We start from the raw sequence: 20312 nt of genomic DNA on the forward strand, positions 1-20312 counted from the left end.
CAAAAGCCCGTACCGAGCTACTGAGCGTCTCTCCTGCAGAGTCTTCCACTGGAGTTTATCTATCATCTCCGTAACGCTTTCGCGATTACTGAATGATCCTGTAATGAAGCGCGCTGCTCTCCGTTGGATCTTCTCTATCTCTTCTATAAACCCTATCTGGCACGGATCCCACACTGCTGAGCAGTATTCAAGCAGTGGGCGAACAAGCGTACTGTAACTTACTTCCTTTGTTTTCAGATTGCACTGTTAGCGCAACACATGAAGGCAGGTAAGGTTCTCCGGACATTTTCCAAACACAGAGTAAAGCGAAATTCATCACTCCAAATCACTCGTCAGTGTCCAGTGGCGTCGCTCTTTACATCGCCTCAGGCTTCGCTGAGAACTGTGGCTTATGAGGAGTTGTACACCTCTCCCAACTCTCTTTGCTAGTCGGATAGCTGGTAGCACACGAGTGATTCGTTCTTCCTCTCATTTAATGCGATTTCTTACAGCCACCCTCCGCAATGCTCGACGGGCCCCGTCCGTTAGTAATAGAAGAGGTCTGGCTGGTCTCGGTCTGGCCGTGGTTGCTCCTTCGCGTCTCCACTTCACAATTACATTCCCAGCAATCGACTTGGGCCGCTTTAGGATGGATTTGTTATTTAGGGGACATTCTATGACTAGTCCACGTTCGGAGTCACTGAGCCGTCGTCACTGAACCATTGTGCTCTGACTGCTTCTGGCAACATAGCACTCTCCGTCCCCATTCGTACTGGTGAGTCCGCCTCTCGTGACATATATTGGTCAATTACACATTACATAGGGGTGTTCGGATACCTTTGATCAGATAGTACGGAAAACTGCAGGTGAAAATCCGTGGAGAAAACGAACTTGTCCGAGACGAAAGCCACTTAAGTAGCCAAATACGGAGCTAAGGAACATAATCCCAGAAGTGCTTTTACAGCAGCACTGAACAATAGTTATGTCAACACGAAAACTATAAATCGTAGAATTGCACAAGGTGGCATCCACAATATACTTTATGGTGATCCATTGTTTTCTCTCAAAAATACTGTTTGATTTGATGTTGACATCAATGCAACGCGTAATCCTAATGTTCCTTTGATTACAAGTAAACCATGTACAGAAAAAAGTACTTGACTCAAATTAAACAGAAAAGGGGTTCATATCTCCCTCCGCCCTTCCGTATTCAGGAATTTCATCGCTCCCTTAAATTGCTTCAAAAGAATACTTATCTATGGACGTTAAACTCTAAAATTGTTCCCTTCCTTTGATTTTCATTTAGAAATCTGTCTATGTCGAGCCACAACTGCAGCTGCTAAGTAAAAGACTTTGGTCTTACTGCATCAAAAAGACACCCTCTTTCAAGGCTAGTGTGATGATTGCAACATATTTAAAGAGTCCTGTGATAATACATTCTAAGACAAAATAAAAAAAACGATGCACCACGGAAGAATTATCCGAATGGGACGGAAATTGGTAGATGTTATGTACATGTACAGAAAAATAAACGAGTACCATTTCAGAAAAAATGGATGATTTATTAAAGAGAGAGGTTTTCACATACTGAGAAAGCCAATAACGCGTTGGTTTATCTCTAGCCCTTATGTAAGCACTTATGCGGCTTCCCATTAATTGACGGAGTTGTTGGATCTCTTCCTGAGGGAGAGGTATATCGTGCCATATTCTGTCCAATTAGCCCATTAGTTCGTCAAAATTCCGAGATGGCTGTAGCGCCCTTCCCATAATGCTTCAAACGTTCTCAATTGGGGAGGGATCCAGCGACCTTGCTGGCTGAGGCAGGGTTTACGACACAGTAGAAATCGGTAGGGCATTATCTTGCTGAAATGTAAGCCCAGGATGGCTTGCCACGGAGGGCAGCAAACCGGGGCACACAATACATCGACGTATCGGTGCGCTAAATCGCCCAGGCAAATGCCGGGATGGTTCCTTTGCAAGGGCACGGCCGTCTTCCTTCCCCGGCCTTTCCTAATCCGATGAAACCGATGACCTTGCTGTTTGGTCTCCTCCCCTAAACAACACAAACCCCCCAATAGCTCTCGGAAAGACAGTTACAGTGATGTAACGCTTGTTGCTACTGACGTTGAAACATATCGCAAAAGAGTCCCAGAAATGTATTAAAATTGGAAAGCAAAGCGACCTGAGTGGGCTTTTGCGGTGTAAATACAAGCTCTCATGCCAGGCTCCGTCGTTAAAAGCAGCAAGACTGGTCTACGCTACGAAGGTAAAACCTCATTTTCCTATACGACGTAAACACAGGCTCACCTATGTTTTTCGTATATGGACTGAGGCATATTCTAGGTCTTGGCTCATCAGATAGGGCTTGGGAAAACTATTTCAATGTGCGTGCGGTTCAAGGTTTTTGTGGAAATAGCTATAGTTTCGTCAGGCAGTTTTCCATTACCATTGCGACAGCATTTGTTTGATTTCCCCATATAAAGGTAGCATGTCTAAGTTCTTCTCATTGGTGTAAATCTCTGCATGCAAGAAATGTCGAAGCAGAAACGATCTGCCGAGACACAACATGGGTCCTGACAGTTCTGCAGTGCAGACAAGTGAACAAGCGAAAGGCTTGATACAACGACGAAGCCTGGCATTCGCGTGTTTACAACGCCATAGCCGATTTCGGACGACTTGCCTTTTAATTTTTGAATATTTCTCTGATTCTTTTGTAAAGAGTTTCAACCTCAAAATTAACAACCATTATATCACTGTTGTTGTTGTGGTCTTCAGTCCTGAGACTGGTTTGATGCAGCTCTCCATGCTACTCTATCCTGTGCAAGCTTCTTCATCTCCCAGTACCTACTGCAACCTACATCCTTCTGAATTTGCTTAGTGTAGTCATCTCTTGGTCTCCCTCTTACGATATTTACCCTCCACGCTGCCCTCCAATACTAAATTGGTGATCCCTTGTTGCCTCAGAACATGTCCTACCAACCGATCCCTTCTTCTGATCAAGTTGTGGCACAAACTTCTCTTCTCTCCAATCCTATTCAATACATCCTCGTTAGTTATGTGATCTACCCATCTAATCTTCAGCATTCTTCTGTAGCACCACATTTCGAAAGCTTCTATTCTCTTCTTGTCCAAACTATTTATCGTCCATGTTTCACTTCTATACATGGCTACACTCCACACAAATACTTTCAGAAACGACTTCCTTACACTTTAATCTATACTCGGTGTTAACAAATTTCTCTTCTTCAGAAACGCTTTCCTTACCATTGCCAGTCTACATTTTATATCCTCTCTACTTCGACCATCATCAGTTATTTTGCTCCCCAAATACCAAAACTCCTTTACTACTTTAAGTGTCTCATTTCCTAATCTAATTCCCTCAGCATCACCCGACTTAATTAGACTACAATCCATTATCCTCGTTTTGCTTTTGTTGATGTTCATCTTATATCCTCCTTTCAAGACACTATCTATTCCATTATATCACTATACTCGTCTTAACAAGTGCTTTCGGATGTCGTTAAAAAAGTATGTCATTTTATTTATAAAAAGTCATACTTGCCTCAGTATCTCGATCGATACAAGAGTTAAGATTCTTTTTGACCTACCAAAGCATGTGCTTCTTAGCGGACTATCATTTCTCCAAATCTTCTTTTTGGTATCTAAAATCGTTCACGAAATCAAATGGACGTTCCGTCTGATGTGGCTCACCTTGTATAGGTCTATCAAGCGATTGCTGTTGTATGGTCATATGAGGAAATGTCTTTAGAGAAAATTAAGAGAAAAATTCCAAAGCAATTGTAATTAGAGGAAATTCCTTGCCATGTTTGGGAAAACAAATTCTCAAAGACACTGAAAAGAGATGTCTAGTATGAAGATTTTAATAAGGCAAGAACATAAGATTGATCTATATAGGAAGAGACATACATACGTCTTCAAACGGCTTTCCGCATCAACGATCTGATAATGTGAATGTGCCTCAACGGCTCATACACTACGGTTTACAACATGATCCCAGTTCCACAACAGTAATGACACACGCCTTCTTCATCTGACTGCTTCTTTTTTCAAATGTATGCATCTGTGCAATCTCCCCTACCTGTTTCCCTAATTTATGAAAACGAGTACGCACTAACTGGAATTAACGGTTTCTCCTGTGTTGCAGGCATCTCCCGGGATGGGCCAGGACTGTACACAGTGTCGCAAACCTACCTGCAACACGTGCGGAAGCGTCTTCGCAGTCGACAATAAGGTAAGATTTGCGTCACATTGTACATATAGAAAGCCATTTTTGTTTCTAGTTTTGAACCAGGAACATGAGGCATATTAACACAAGGAGAGGACCTGCGTTGTTATTCAGCCAGCTACATATCGGAGTGTACGTGACACATAGCCGCGTTCATCCTTTTACGCGTATTTTGAATACGTTAAGGGGGCACAGTCGGGAAGGAACTTTCATAAGAAATCAGTATTAAAATGAATAAACTTCAGGTATACTTTCTGAAGAAAATAGTGGAGGTAAAGAGCTAAAACTTTTACAGTATACAGATGAAACATCATCCGCAAATCACACTATTTTATACATGTTGTGAGTAATTATCTTCTTGCTCTAAAAGAGAAAGAATTATAACTTTTGTAAATACCTTGGAGCATGTAAATTTGTTTCTGTTGCCATTACAGGTCCCATTTTGTATCTGATTACCGAAAGCCTGATGTTTTATCACCCTCAGTTTTTGAGAAAAGTGTGCCAGAAGATCAAGAAATATAGTTTTGACAAAAATACATACAAAAAACTAATGTACATTATCATACAGACACACTATTAAAACATTCCACGACTATACTGTGGCGCAGCTTCTTCCTTTTTATCTTCTGTTCTTTGATCATCTGGCTAACCTGAACTCCCTGGTAGCATCTACTGTACAAATTTCAGCATGACGCGTATGTTCCATGTCGATGCTTTTCAGCCCTTTGTAGTATTGATGCTATCCTGTGTCCCCTAGAGTCGTAAGACATCAATCTTCTTTGACACACCAGCACTGAAGCCCATCACTTCATCACAAACACCAGATTTTAGTGTTTCATTTCCAACAACAACAGTTTTTGGTAGTGTTGTCAGAATGACAGAATCCAGACTTTCATTGTTTACCATGGAGACACTTTTTTAAAAGATCTTGTTGGCTAAGGTCTCTGAAAATAGGTTTCACAGCAAGTAGTATATTTTTTAGAATTCATTATTTGTGATTAAAACTGGAAGCTGCACCTGGACGATGAATTTACATCAGCTGTCAGGTCCCCTTTGGTAAAGGTGACGTTGTGGTTTCTCATCTGTCGAAATTTTGTGAAAGAATACAGCCCAGATATTTCTTCCCATGACTTCTACATTGAAACATACAGTTGTTCTTAATTTCCATAGCATAATAATTCTGGATGCTGTCTATTTCAGTCTTTGCCAGGCCACCTTTACCACCTAACTTTTTTTCCTTGCATATCTTCAGAAGTCCTGATCCAATTCTTTTCTGTACATGCCCAATACGCTTTCTGATAACCCTATCTACCACTATCCCCAAGATAGTCTATATGCAAGACACCTCTTAAACGCATAGACCTTTTGAAAATGGTTCTAACACCGTCCACTTCCATGCCTTCGTTCCTTTTTGCACCCATGTGGGGTTGTGGAATTTTACTATAGATTTCACAGAACTTACTAATTATTTCAGTATCCAGAATCCTTCCAGCATCAAAAGCTGTGGCTGACACAATGCCATTTAGGGAAATATGACCACATTTCAGCCAACTGCCATCAAAACCAGCAGCAATATACCTTGTGTCAGATTTCGTATCATTGAAGTTAACAACTTCTTTTGATGTCTTCGATAGTTTAGATTCATTCACCTCAGCTATAACTGCATCAATAGTTTAGTTGTAAATATCAAACTTTCTGGGACGTGGGGGAATATTCATCACCGCAGAGAACTGCACCTGAACTTCGCCCTTTCCCAGTAGTTCTAAGTGAATACACTTTTCATGCATTCTGCTTCTGGTTACGTGAGATCATATTTTACTGGCAGTACATTTACAAGCCAAACATTTTAGAACTAAATTAAAAACAATTCTCTTGGTATTCCCCATATCTTTGTAAAAAGTGACGTTTCCACCACAGTTTGTACCAGTGTGTTTTTCGTAAGCACACATAATAACATCATGGAAATCAGAATTTTTGTGTCATTAGAAGGAGAACACTGTTCACACTATTTATTTCACTGTCACACCTTTGAGTGTCCTTTGGAAAACCGGCAGCACCTAGAAGCTTTTTACTGGAAGCGCTGACACTGACTTCAACACTTTATACAGGACAGGAAGGAAGGAAGGAATATTTAAATTTAAAGTCCTGTGGACGATGATGTTACTAGAGTTGGTACACAAGCTATAATCTGGACAGGAAGGAACTCGGCTGTGTTCGTTTCAAAGAAACCACTTTTGATGCAGCCTTAAATTATAATTTTCACTCTCATTCTGGAAACATCCCCCAGGCTGTGGCTAAGCCATGTCTCTTCAATATCCTTTCTTTCAGGAGTGCTAGTTCTGCAAGGTTCGCAGGAGAGCTTCTGTAAAGTTTGGAAGGTAGGAGACGGATACTGGCAGAAGTAAAGCTGTGAGTACCGGGCGTGAGTCGTGCTTCGGTAGCTCAGATGATAGAGCACTTGCCCACAAAAGACAAAGGTCCCGAGTTCGAGTCTCGGTCGGGAACACAGTTTTAATCAGCCAGGAAGTTTCATATCAGCGCACACTCCGCTGCAGAGTGAAAATCTCATTCTGGAAACATCCCCCAGGCTGTGGCTAAGCCATGTCTCCGCAATATCCTTTCTTTCAGGAGTGCTAGTTCTGCAAGGTTCGCAGGAGAGCTTCTGTAAAGTTTGGAAGGTAGGAGACGGATACTGGCAGAAGTAAAGCTGTGAGTACCGGGCGTGAGTCGTGCTTCGGTAGCTCAGATGATAGAGCACTAGCCCGCGAAAGGCAAAGGTCCCGAGTTCGAGTCCCGGTCGGGCACACAGTTTTAATCTGCCAGGAAGTTTCAAAAACAATGTCCATTACAGTCTTGAGGCAGACGTTTCTTAGTCGTAAAAGGAGGGAGGAGACGACAAAGCTATGTCTAAAAGTGTTAGCTCTTGTTGTTATTGTTGTGATATAGGACAAAGACTGCTGAATCTCGTTCATTGTGGAGTTGGAAAAAAAATTTCTGTCGGACGTATGAAGATATTTCATCTAAAACATCACCTCTAGCTTTAACAAACTGTCCTGAGGAAGGTAGGTTACTCATTTTAATTCACCGTAGCTGGTCCCAGATTTTCAACAATTGTATTGTTGAATTTAGTTCTTAGACTTCTTCACGCGTCCAACACAGGCAATGTTGTGCAATTCCACATCAACAAGGTGAATCACTCTGACCGCTACATCACATAGACAGCTAACAGCATTGAAGGTCATTATCTCGCCACTCATCTGCCTTTCAGCATTACAGTGGAGGTAGTTTCTAAATTTTCACATAGTTTTAGATTGATTTATTAACTTTTGTTGTCTTATGCGTGCAAAAAAATGGTCGTGTGATGAGCAAAACAAGTTCGAAATACGAGAAATATTCAATTAAAACAAGTTATGTGACTGATCGCAGTACAAAATAAATATTTTTTTTCTTTACATAGTACTAATGCGTGGTTAGCGAAAATTAAATTTCAATGACAACATCTGTGACAAAAGATATAAGAATAGTCGCTCTTCCCGGATTCATCCGTCAATAGGCGGGGAAGAAATTCTAAAGCATGTTACAACAGAAAATACAGTGTCCCTCACCTTATAGTGTTTTGCGAAGCATAGATGTAGATGTGGATACAGCTTTTACTTAGTCAGTAAAGCCGACTGTACTACCTGCATTCCAAAAAGGGCATTAGACAAAGTCATAGTTTAATTTTGTTAGTTAATACTAATTCACTGACAGTACCTTCCATCACAGATTTAAACTGTGTGCTACACGTGGCATTGTAGTAGCTTTTAATATAACTTTTCCTTGTGGCAATGGATAATTTTCGTCCGCATAAGCTGTTAATGACGAGTATGTTTCATATCTCAAAAAATACTAACGCATTATTCAGTAAAATACGTACATCTGCGTTCATTCTTGAACTTCACTATTCAACGCAGTCAAACCTCACCGTTATCAGTACATTAGAAACTATCGAACTTTATGTCTGTAGCGGCTCACAAAGACACGCCAATTGTATGTCAACAGGCAGCTGACGTTTCGTCGCATAGTGAAATTAACACTATTAAATTGAGGTCTACTGACAATCATTCGCTAGATCTTCCCACTGGACGAAAAATCTATGAGTGAGCGTACATTGCGTCATATCAGTATTGTTCATGGGTTCTTCGTCACGTTGAAATTACGTACAAGAGTTGGCTCACGTGTTACTGGTTTCAGTGATCTCGGCATTTATTCCCTTTACCCCTTACTTGTACTCATTCATTTTAATACTGATGTGAAACATTCAGCCTCAGGAATAAACTGGTTGACTATTAGAGAAAATAAAACGTAATCACTGCAGATCCGTTTGGGTGTTGCTTCATACTGCATTCATTCAGTAGTGTGGGATGTCCTTCCTTACCAAAAATTTTAGCTTGATTAAAACCCACTACGCATAATGTACTGGCCAAGCTGATCGGGATCTTTCTTGTATCAGTTAACACAAATCAAAGTGGTACAGAATTAGAAACGGCAAGATACTGTGTGTTCTTCTCAGTTAATTCTTCCCGAAGCGTGTAATTCGCTACTCTTTGTCTGGAGCTTGTAAAATAGTGATGCCATTCACACCATATTTTTATGCATACTAATTAACTATCATTAGCTCATGCTACATATATTTTAAAAAAAGTGTTGCAACATTTTGCACATTGAACAGTAACTTGTTACATAACGATTCTTTACCTTAAGCTGATAGCTTCAGTTTTTATTTGATTCTGTGGACACAGTCCTCTAATCCAACCACAACTTTTTTCTCACATACTTTTTGATAAGAGCTGCAGACCTGTTACTGTACAGCGGCGTGCCTTATTCTAAAATACGAAAAACGTAATTTTTGTGGCTGATTGATTTCGATTCTTATTATTTTCTCAGGTTTCTTTTTTTTCATTTCAAGCCGGTGATACTATTCAATAATATACGTCTGAAATGTGCGATTACATGTGTTTCATTCAGTGGTAGCAATACTTCGTTGAGCTGACGCTAAACGAGAAATAACGGTCTGATTGTCCTGTGCTGTCAGCCATTTTAAAGACTGCTAGCCGCTAGGCCGGGGAAGACAGTGTAGCAACTATCCAGCTAACAGAGACAGCAACAGATCACGGAAAAGCAGATGATGTAGAACAACATCCGTTAAAACAAATGAATGCGTTATTAATTTATCACAGAGTTTCTTGGTTTGGGTGTGAGATTTATTGCACATTAATTTTTGTACATGGGATACGGAACGCAGTGCGTTTACATATTACTTAGTGCTCCTCAAGTTTGGATTTATGTGAACCGAAGCCAAGCTTGATCTTCAGATTCTGTCAGCCGTTCTAGCGACTGCTGGGCGGCAACTATCTGGAGGTAAACCAACAACGGTCATATTTATAAATTTGGAAACACATTACGTAAGCATTGAAGTTAAATAAGAAAATAAATTGTTACTTTATATTTTCGATGCTATGAGAAAATTACACAATTGACCGATACACACAGCGTCATTTGGCTTGGTCGGTTGTATGCCAATTGTTCCATGTGGAGCCCTGAATGCAGTTTTATAATGTCGAACAGTTGAGTGATAAGCTCACTGGACAAAAAATTATTTACCCCAGTGCGCCGATACAGATAAATTGTTAAGCCTTTATGAATGGCACAGTAATCGAGTCACATGCTCAACCGCACTCCCACTGCCTCTACGTCACCATAAGGCAGTAGCGATGAGTGAGACGTTTACGTTTCAAGCGGACATTGTACGTAAATATCCATAAATGTAAACTCGCGATCACGTGGCCAAATAGCGGCAATCATGTTTGGCCGCGCTTACGGTGTGTCAAGCTGCTGGATTTGTTGGTGGTAAGCTGCGGACTGTTCGACGTGTCTACAAGAAGTGTTGTAACACACGTGGCCACGCAACAAGACGGCAGAATTACCGTCGGAAAAAGATCTAGACTGACAGGGATCGCAAACACGATTCACGGCTCGTGAATAAAAAACGCTTCCAAATCCGACAGGACTTGCTGCAGGCGATGAATGAAGGTCTATCCCTACCTGTTAGCGAGCGAACACTGGCGACGGGAAGTGTAGCATCCTTGGTTGACGAGTTGTGCACATTCACAGCTCTCGTAAAGATAAGTGTTTAATTGAGTAATAACAATTACTTAAGGAAATATTACATCATAATTAAGTAAATTAATACTTATTGTAAGCTATCAATTGAAGGTTTCAAATTTTACTGCGTATTTTCTGAACAAAGAAAACATTTAACAGGCGCGAGTTCTGGGTTAGGATACTTTTACGTTGTGATGTACTGTAAGTTACGTTATTATTTCAATAAAGTAAAGTTTGTGTTGTTAGTGTATTCTTTTACGTTACCCATTTTATTCTCAAGTAAGTAGTCGAAGTGAAAAGTACCAAAATAAGTGGAAACTTTATATAGTGTAGGCTCAGTTCTTTGTTTACTTATTTTTCCGTCACGTAAACAATACAAGTAATATCGTTTTTGTTTCTCCAGAAGTTTTGAATTAGTATCCGGACTTAAAGCCTAAACTTCTAAGAAATTTAATATATTAATTGAGTAGTCTATGACTTGACGCAGAATTGTGAATTCCGAACTGTGGTGTGACAGTTGTTGCATTTTCCTTCATGTGGGTGACTGTAGCGGCGTGGGAATTGGGGAAATAAACAAGGCTCATAGGTTGTGTAGAATTTCCTGTAGAGATAGCAAGATAGTGGAACAGGAGGAAAAGATTGCTGCCCTTCAGGTGGAACTAAATGAAACAAGATCTGGAGAGGTTAAGCGGGGAGAAGGGAAAAGGGAAGTGGAAAGTGACAACAGTCTATAGAAGAAATAGGAATAGGACGTTCTCAGACGGTGTGGTTGTGAATGTGGAAAACAGGTTTGATCTGTTGTCACAGTTGGAAACTGATGAGCCACAAATAGATGTAGGAGTAGACAGGACACAACAAACTTCCAAAGTGTGTCTGAAAAGTAAGAAGTCACAAAAAGCTGTGAAGAAGAAGAAAGTTTTGTTGTTAGGTAGTCCACATGGTAGAAGTGTTGGGCAACTGTTGCAGGATAAACTAGGGTCAGGTTACCAGGTCACAAGTTTTTTTTTAAACCTAGTGCAAGTCTGGGTCAGGTGACAGAGTATGTAGGTTCACTCTGCAAAGACATCACAAAGGAAGATACTGTGGTAATGGTCGGTGGGGCGGGCAACAGCATAGATAGCAACCCTAATTATTCAATTGAGAGTGACCTGATAAAGAGAGCTTCATCGGTGAGACATACTGGTGTTGGGCTTGTGCTGTTCTGAGGTGCCATGACCGGCCACATGTAAACTCTTCTGCTAGGAGAGTTAATTTAGAGGATTGGATCAGATATGGGGTTTCATATCACTGTGGTTCCTGTTGACTATCAGCAGGTGGGACTATACTAGATATGGCCTTCACATCTACAGAAAAGTGAAGGGAAATCTGTCTGGGCTAATAGCAAATAACTTAAGGGGGGCACTGTCACAAGTGGTAAAGTACCAGTGGTTACAAGTGACAGATCAGCAGTGTTTTTAGGGTAGGGAGGACAGAAACAAAAGAAGTTCAGAGACAGGCTGAAATAACATTCACATTGATAAAACAGGCAGACAGAAAGCAAATTTTAAATGTATGCAATTCATTCAGACAGCCTCTGATTGAAACCAGGGATACTCCAAAATTGGCAAGAAAATTAGGTTCATGCAGTTTTAATTCAGCCAGTGTACAAAATAAATTATCGTTATTGCATCAGAATATCCGAGAACTAAGGTATAAGCTGAATGAGTTGCTTATTTGTGTTGAATTAGAGTTGAGCAAACCAGTTGGTGTAATCTGCCTCTCTGAACATCAAGTGACCACTGGTATAGGTATGTTAAATATTACAGGATTCAAGTTAGCTTCTTTCTTCTGTACAGAAAATATGGAGAAAGGAAGAGTTGCCGCATTTGTCAGAAACTGTTTTTATTTCAAGAATATTCATATTAATAAATTTTGCTCAGAGCTCAGAGCAGTATTTCATAATAAGTCATTTATAATAGAAGGTACATACAGATCACCTTCAGGAAATTTTAACCTCTTCATAAAATATGTGGAAGCTCTGCTGTACCATTTCATGGTAAAAAATCAAGGAAATAGTGGTTTCTAGTGATTTTAACGCGGATTTATTGAAAAGCTCTGTCAGTGAACAATTATTGCAGTCAGTAACACAACTATTCAATTTAGTTCCTACTGTGAACTTTACTGCTAGGATATGTAAATGCTCTGAGACTGATATTGATTTTAACTTTGTAGACAGATCTAGGGAAAAAGTCATATCACAAAAATTAATAGTAAATGGGCTATCTGGTCATGACATACAGCATCTTCCGTTAAATGTTAAAACTTTTCAGGATAACAAAATCTATTAAATCTGAGTACAGAAGGGTAATAAATAAGTCAAAAATTGAGAAACTCAGGAAATTGCTCAAACACACGACCTGAATAGATGTTTACAACACTTCCGACTCAAATAGAAAATACAAAGCATTCATTAATAAAGTTACCTCCACTTCTTGAAAATTTTTTCCCCTAAAGGTAAATCAAATCTCACAGAAGTCAAAAAATAAACAGTGGATTACACAAGGAATAAAGATATCATGTGGGAGAAAAACGCGACTGTATCTACTATCCAGGAATAGCTCTGATGTTAGAATTGTAATGCAGTACAAAGAATACAGCAAAATATTGAAGCAAATAATCTAGAAATCGAAACTGAGAAAAAGATAATTACTTCAGGCAACAAACTAAAAAGGCATATAGTGGAGACAGAGACAGGTGGGGCCAAAAAGGAAGAGGAACGGATAGGTCTAAAAATAAATGAGACTTTTGTAACAAGTGCCTTTAGTGTTGCAAACGTCTTAAACAAGTACTTCATTTCTGTTACTGACAGCTTGGGGTTACCAGGATCTGTGAACAGTGCAATGGACTATATGAGACCAGTCTTTAAAAATAACTTCATTAAAATAGAAATGACACTCACGTCTCCCTAAGAAGTAGCATCCATCATAAGATCCTTAAAATCCAAGTATTCCAGTGGATATGATAACATACCAACGAAGTTAATCACAGAGTGCTCATACGAGTTGAGTTCTATCTTAAGTTACTTGTGTAATCAATATCTTATCAGCGGAACATTTCCAGACTGGCTAAAATATGCTAAAGTTAAGCCTCTTTCAAGAAGCGGGATAAAGAGATACTATCAAACTATCGACCAGTTTCACTGTTGCTGAATTTCTCCAAAATATTTGAAAAGGTGGTGTTCAAGCACCTCCTTAAGCATATGACTGAAAATAATACATTGTCCAAATCACACATTGGATTCCTTCTGAATTCTGATATAGAGAAAGCTATTTCCACTTACAGTGAGACTGTACTTAATTCAGTAGATAATAAATTAGAGGCTATTGGCATTTCCTGTGACCTGTGAAAAGCCTTTGACTGTGCAAACCACAGCATTCTCTTAAGTAAATTAGAATATTATGGTGACACTGGCAATGCTGCGAAATGGTTTGAGTCTTATCTGTCGAACAGCAAACAAAGGGTGTGATTGAGAAATACCTAAGCAGTAACCAGTCAGCCTTCATCTGACTGGGAATTTACTACATGTGGTGTTCATCAAGTTTCCATGTTGGGTCCATTGCATTTTCGTGTGTACATTAATGACCTCTCATCTGTTACATAGCCAGATGCTAAGTTTGTTTTGTTTGTAGATGGTAGAAAAATTGCAATTAGTACCATTTGAAGTACAGATTTATAAATAGCTGCTAATCAAATTTTCACTGACATTAATAAATGGTTTAAAGCTAATTCACTGTCATTAAATTTTGAGAAGACGCACCATATGCAGTTCAGAACCTCTAAGAAATTTCCTTCCAGCATGTGTATAATAAATGAAGACTCGCGGATTGAAGAGGTTGACAGTGTTAAATTTCTGGGATTACAACTTGATAATAAATTCAGTTGGGAGGGGCATACCACAGAATTACTTTAGCCCCTAACAAGTCTATATTTGCAGTGAGAATAATGTCAGATGTAGGAGATATAAATATAAAAAAACTTGCATACTTCGCTTACTTTCATTCTATTATGTCATGTTGCTGTTGTTGTTGTTGTTGTGGTCTTCAGTCCTGAGACTGGTTTGATGCAGCTCTCGATGCTACCCTATCCTGTGCAAGCTTCTTCATCTCCCAGTACTTACTGCAACCTACATCCTTCTGAATTTGCTTAGTGTATTCATCTCTTGGTCTCCCTCTACGACTTTTACGCTCCACACTGCCCTCCAAAACTAAATTGGTGATCCCTTGATGCCTCAGAACGTGTCCTACCAAACGATCCCTTCTTCTGGTCAAGTTGTGCCACAAACTTCTCTTCTCCCCAATCCTATTCAGTACTTCCTCATTAGTTATGTGATCTACCCATCTAATCTTCAGCATTCTTCTGTAGCACCACATTTCGAAAGCTTCTATTCTCTTCTTGTCCAAACTATTTATCGTCCATGTTTCACTTCCATACATGGCTACACTCCATACAAATACTTTCAGAAACGACTTCCTTACACTTAAATCTATACTCGATGTTAACAAATTCCTCTTCTTCCTTACCATTGCCAGTCTACATTTTATATCTTCTCTACTTCGACCATCATTAGTTATTTTGCTCCCCAAATATCAAAACTCCTTTACTATTTTAAGTGTCTCACTTCCTAATCTAATTCCATCAGCATCACCCGACTTAATTCGATTACTTTCCATTATCCTCGTTTTGTTTTTGTTGATGTTCATCTTGTATCCTCCTTTCAACACACTGTCCATTCCGTTCAACTGCTCTTACAAGTCCTTTGCTGTCTCTGATAGAATTACAATGTCATCGGCGAACCTCAAAGGTTTTATTTCTTCTGCATGGATTTTAATACCTGCTCCGAATTTTTCTGTTGTTTCCTTTACTGCTTGCTCAATATACAGATTGAATAACATCGGGGAAAGGCTACAACCCTGCCTCACTCCCTTCCCAACCACTGTCTCCCTTTCATGCCCCTCGACTCTTTTAACTGCCATCTGGTTTCTGTACAAATTGTAAATAGCCTTTCGTTCCCTGTATATTACCCCTGCCACCTTTAGAATTTGAAAGAGAGTATTCCAGTCAACATTGTCAAAAGCTTTCTCTAAGTCTACAAATGCTAGAAACGTAGGTTTGCCTTTCCTTAATCTTTCTTCTAAGCTAAGTCGTAGGGTCAGTATTGCCTCCGTGTTTCAATATTTCTATAGAATCCAAACTGATCTTCCCCGAGGTCGGCTTCTACCAGTTTTTCCATTCGTCTATAAAGAATTCGTTTTAGTATTTTGCAGCTGTGACTTATTAAACTGATAGTTCGGTAATTTTCTCATCTGTCAACACCTGCTTCCTTTGGGATTGGAATTATTATACTCTTCTTGACATCTGAGGGTATTTCGCCTGTCTCATACATCTTGCTCACCAGATGGTAGAGATTTGTCAGGACTGGCCTCCCAAGGCCATGAGTAGTTCTAATGGAATGTTGTCTACTCCCGGTGCCTTGTTTCGACTCAGGTCTTTCAGTGCTCTGTCAAACTCTTCGCGCAGTATCGTATCTCCCATTTCATCTTAATCTACATCCTCTTCCATTTCCATAATATAGTCCTCAAGTACATCGCCCTTGTGTAGACCCTCTATATACCCCTTCCACATTTCTGCTTTCCCTTCTTTGCTTAGAACTGGGTTTCCATTTGAACTCTTGATGTTCATACAAGTGGTTCCCTTTTCTCCAAAGGTCTCTTTAGTTTTCCTGTAGGCAGTATCTATCTTACCCCTAGTGAGATAAGCCTCTACATCCTTACATCTGTCCTCTAGCCATCCCAGGTTAACCATTTTGCACTTCTTGTCGATCTCATTTTTGAGACGTTTGTATTCCTTTTTGCCTGCTTCATTTACTGCATTTTTATATTTTCTCCTTTCATCAATTAAGTTCAATATTTCTTCTGTTACCCAAGGAGTTCTACTAGCCCTAGTCTTTTTACCTACTTGATCCTCTGCTGCCTTCACTACTTTATCCCTCAGAGCTACCCAATCTCCTTCTACTGTACTTCTTTCCCCCATTCCTGTCAATTGTTCCCTTATGCTCTCCCTGAAACTTTGTACAAACTCTGGTTTAGTCAGTTTATCCAGGTCCCATCTCCTTAAAATCCCACCGTTTTGCAGTTTCTTCAGTTTTAATCTACAGTTCATGACCAATAGATTGTGGTCAGAGTCCACATCTGCCCCTGGAAATTTCTTACAACTTAAAACCTGGTTCCTAAATCTCTGTCTTACCATTATATAATCTGTCTGATACCTTCTAGTATCTCCAGGATTCTTCCATGCATACAACCTTCTTTCATAATTCTTGAACCAAGTGTTAGCTATGATTAAGTTATGCTCTGTGCAAAACTCTACCAGACGACTTCCTCTTTCATTTCTTTCCCCCAATCCATATTCACCCACTATATTTCCTTCTCTCCCTTTTCCTACTCTCGAATTCCAGTCACCCATTACTATTAAATTTTCCTCTCCGTTCACTACCTGAATAATTTATTTTATCTCATCATACATTTCTTCAATTTCTTCATCATCTGCAGAGCTAGTTGGCATATAATCTTGTACTACTGTAGTAGGCGTGGGCTTTGTGTCTATCTTGGCCACAATAATGCATTCACTATGCTGTTTGTAGTAGCTTACCCACACTCCTATTTTCTTATTCATTATTAAACCTACTCCTGCACAACCACTATTTGATTTTGTGTTTATAACCCTGTATTCACTTGACCAAATGTCTTGTTCCTCCTGCCACCGAACTTCACTAATTCCAACTATATCTAACTTTAACCTATTCATTTCCCTTTTTAAATTTTCTAATCTACCTGCCCGGTTAAGAGATCTGACATTCCACTCTCCGATCCGTAGAACGCCAGTTTTCTTTTACCTGATAACGACGTCCTCTTGAGTAGTCCCCGTCCGGAGATCCGAATGGGGGACTCTTTTACCTCCGGAAATTTTACCCAAGAGAACGCCATCAACATTTATCCATACAGTAAAGCTGCATGCCCTCGGGAAAAATGACGGCCGTAGTTTCCCCTTGCTTTCAGCCGTCCGCAGTACCAGCACAGCAAGGCTGTTTTGGTTAATGTTGCAAGGCCAGGTCAGTCAATCATCCAGACTGTTGCCCCTGCAACTACTGAAAATGCTGCTGCCCCTCTTCAGGAACCACACGTTTGTCTGGGCTCTCAACAGATACCCCTCCGTTGTGGTTGCACCTACGGTTCGGCCATCTGTATTGCTGAGGCACGCAATCCTCCCCACCAACGGCAAGGTCCATGGTTCATGGGTGATCATATTCTGGGGCCACTCACCAAACGGAGCGAAAGCTTCTAGGGTGCAAAAGAGTGTGATAAGAATCATCTGTAGAGTAAATTCAAGAACATCATGTAGAAACCTATTCAAGCAACTTTCTACCACTGCTTCTCAGTATATTTATTCCCTAATGAAATTTGTTGCAAGCAATACATCTGTATTTCCAACCAATAGCTCAATACATAGCATCAATACTGGGAATAAGAACAATCTGCATAAAGACACACTTACCTTGGTCCAAAAAGGGATCCAATATTCAGGAACACACATACTCAATAAATTGCCAGCAACCATTAAAAACTTGGTTTCAGATAAAGCACAGTTTAAACAGAGTTTGAAAGACTTCTTGATAGGCAACTCCTTCTACTCTATAGGTGAATACCTTAACAGAGACTGTTAAGCCAGCTTAAATAAAAATGTCTGTTAGATTTCAGTTTTTACAGCTCTTGGTCACAACAATCAAGATTAGATATTTTGTGTGTGATAAAATTATTAATAGTGCATGACAATGTTTCATTCTGACAGAGTGTTAATTCTGTATATATCAGCTGTTCCAGTCTACCGCAAAACATTAGCGTCCCCGAAATCTGATGTAATGACGCGATCAAACCCTCGTGCGACATACCTGCACAACCTTGTGTGCTCACTTCCTAACCGAATCCAGGCTGTTGCCTACTCAAGGGGCAGAATTACGTAGTATTAAACGATGATTGTAATCATTTCTCCAGGGGTAACTAATTACTCGCCCAATGAGCTTATGTGGCGTTGGTGGAAAGCGAGAACCAAATGACGACTGCTCCGGCGGCTCTGACCTTTTGGTGCAGCAGAATTCTCTTCAGTTTTTTGTCATTGACCAGGACTAATATGTTCTTCCGCCAGTGGCGTCCAGTGTAAGTTCAAACTTCCTACTTCCTCCCAAGCTAGCGACGATTCTCTTCTGGCTCCATAGTTCGTTGGACTCGACCTTGCCGGAAACAGGACCGAGCTAGGCGGTTTTGGCAGGTTCACAAGCGTCATACACTGATCAGCAAAACGTTATGGTCGCTACCCACTGCAAAATTTAATCCTGTCTGGTTGCGTTGGAGGACTGGTAGTCAGTTAAGTACACAAGGTGTTTAAAAAAAGCGTCACCTATTCCTTCAGAAGGTAAAATTGGTCAGAACGAAAAGAAAAGTTCTTATAATGATATGTCCGGAACCCAATTCGTGTGCAGATAAGGGCCGTTAAAGACCAGCAGTTCACGTTGCGTTTTATTTTCAGATGAAGCAAGATTCACTAGATACAGCGAAGTAATTTACCATAATACGCACATAGGGCCAGATGTAAGTCCTCGAGTAATAATGCAGGTGAGGCATCATCATCTCTCTAGTATCGGTGCGCATGCGACAGTGTGCGCTACCAATATGTTTTAAAACGTTGCGCATAAGAACAGACTTTTTACAGGGCTCATATCTCGGGTACTGTTAGCGATAGAAAGGTAGTGCCAAGTGTTTTGTATAGCCCTTGCGTTAGAGACCATTTGTATACCCAACAGAAGGTTCGTTTTACTGTAACTTTCCTTTAATACAGGGTCAAAGATTGAATATTACACACTTCCTCCAGCCTAGGCAAATGGAGCACATCTGTTCGTTCCTTTTGCCTTACGGTTCTACGGCCTTAAGGGGCTTATGGAGGCACCGTTTAGTTCGTGGCCGTTTCCTGAAAAGAAAACGAAGATAACAGTTTTCACCATTTTACTAAATAACTGAAGACATAGAATTGCTCATATTTTAACGGTATATGCTCTAGGTATTTATCTAGAAGTACTTCCTTCCAGTTATCAAAAAAAATTTAGCCTTTATCGAGAAACACCCCTAAAACATGGTTTTTGGGAACCAAAACCGAGTCGTGTATTCCAAGGTAGCTATGCACAGAAAATCAAGAGATCAAGATCTCGAAGAACCTTAAAAATTTTCTTGTTATCTTTTTGTAGTTCCGAGATACAGAGGTTCAAAGTTACTCTATTTTTACAGACAAATACTGACGTTAAATAAGATGTGAAGCGAAACCGCAGTTTCTGAAGTGATGTAGCACGGAGATATATGCTTAAAGTGTCTCCATTATCATCAGAAGGGGTCAGGAAACTCCATTTTGTAGTACTGAAGCAGATGCAAATTTTTTGCGCACGTAAAATTGAGGTGTGAAGTTAGTGTTGCATCATTTCAGTTTTACATAAGTGAACCATCAAAATGTCATTGACACGTCTTTTCATATGAGTGACATGCCCTGATGTAGCAGGAAAAAGAAGGGAGCCAGCGGGAAAATGCTCCTGTCGGAGCACAAAAAAGGCGAATATGTTCCTGTTTAATTTGAAAGACTCTGACTCAAAGGTTGGGTACCAGCTGCCAGATTCTAACTTCCTCAGCACCTTTAAAAATTTTACCAAAAATTTTGGCATGCGAACGGATTTGCGCTTTTTTATGGTGACAGAGAAGGAGACAGTGGCAGTGAGAAAGAGATGAAAAAGAAATAAATAGTAAGTACTGGAACATTGTAGGCAATGGTCGTGGCATAGAAAGAGCAAAGAACACAATGGCAGTGTGAG

At 40.1% G+C, this 20312-nt stretch overlaps 1 protein-coding gene across 1 annotated transcript in view; it reads left to right on the forward strand.

Moving 5' to 3' along the window:
* The window catches only part of LOC126298156 (histone-lysine N-methyltransferase 2D-like), a 989658-nt gene that overhangs the window by 359767 nt on the left and 609579 nt on the right, over positions 1-20312 (forward strand). Inside the window, exon 4 of the mRNA XM_049989466.1 lies at positions 4145-4231. Within this exon, the coding sequence (XP_049845423.1) occupies positions 4145-4231 (87 nt within the window). The remainder of the gene's footprint in view (positions 1-4144; positions 4232-20312) is intronic.

Source organism: Schistocerca gregaria, chromosome X (genome assembly GCF_023897955.1).
Source record: "Schistocerca gregaria isolate iqSchGreg1 chromosome X, iqSchGreg1.2, whole genome shotgun sequence".
Classification (NCBI taxonomy): Eukaryota; Metazoa; Arthropoda; class Insecta; order Orthoptera; family Acrididae; genus Schistocerca; species Schistocerca gregaria.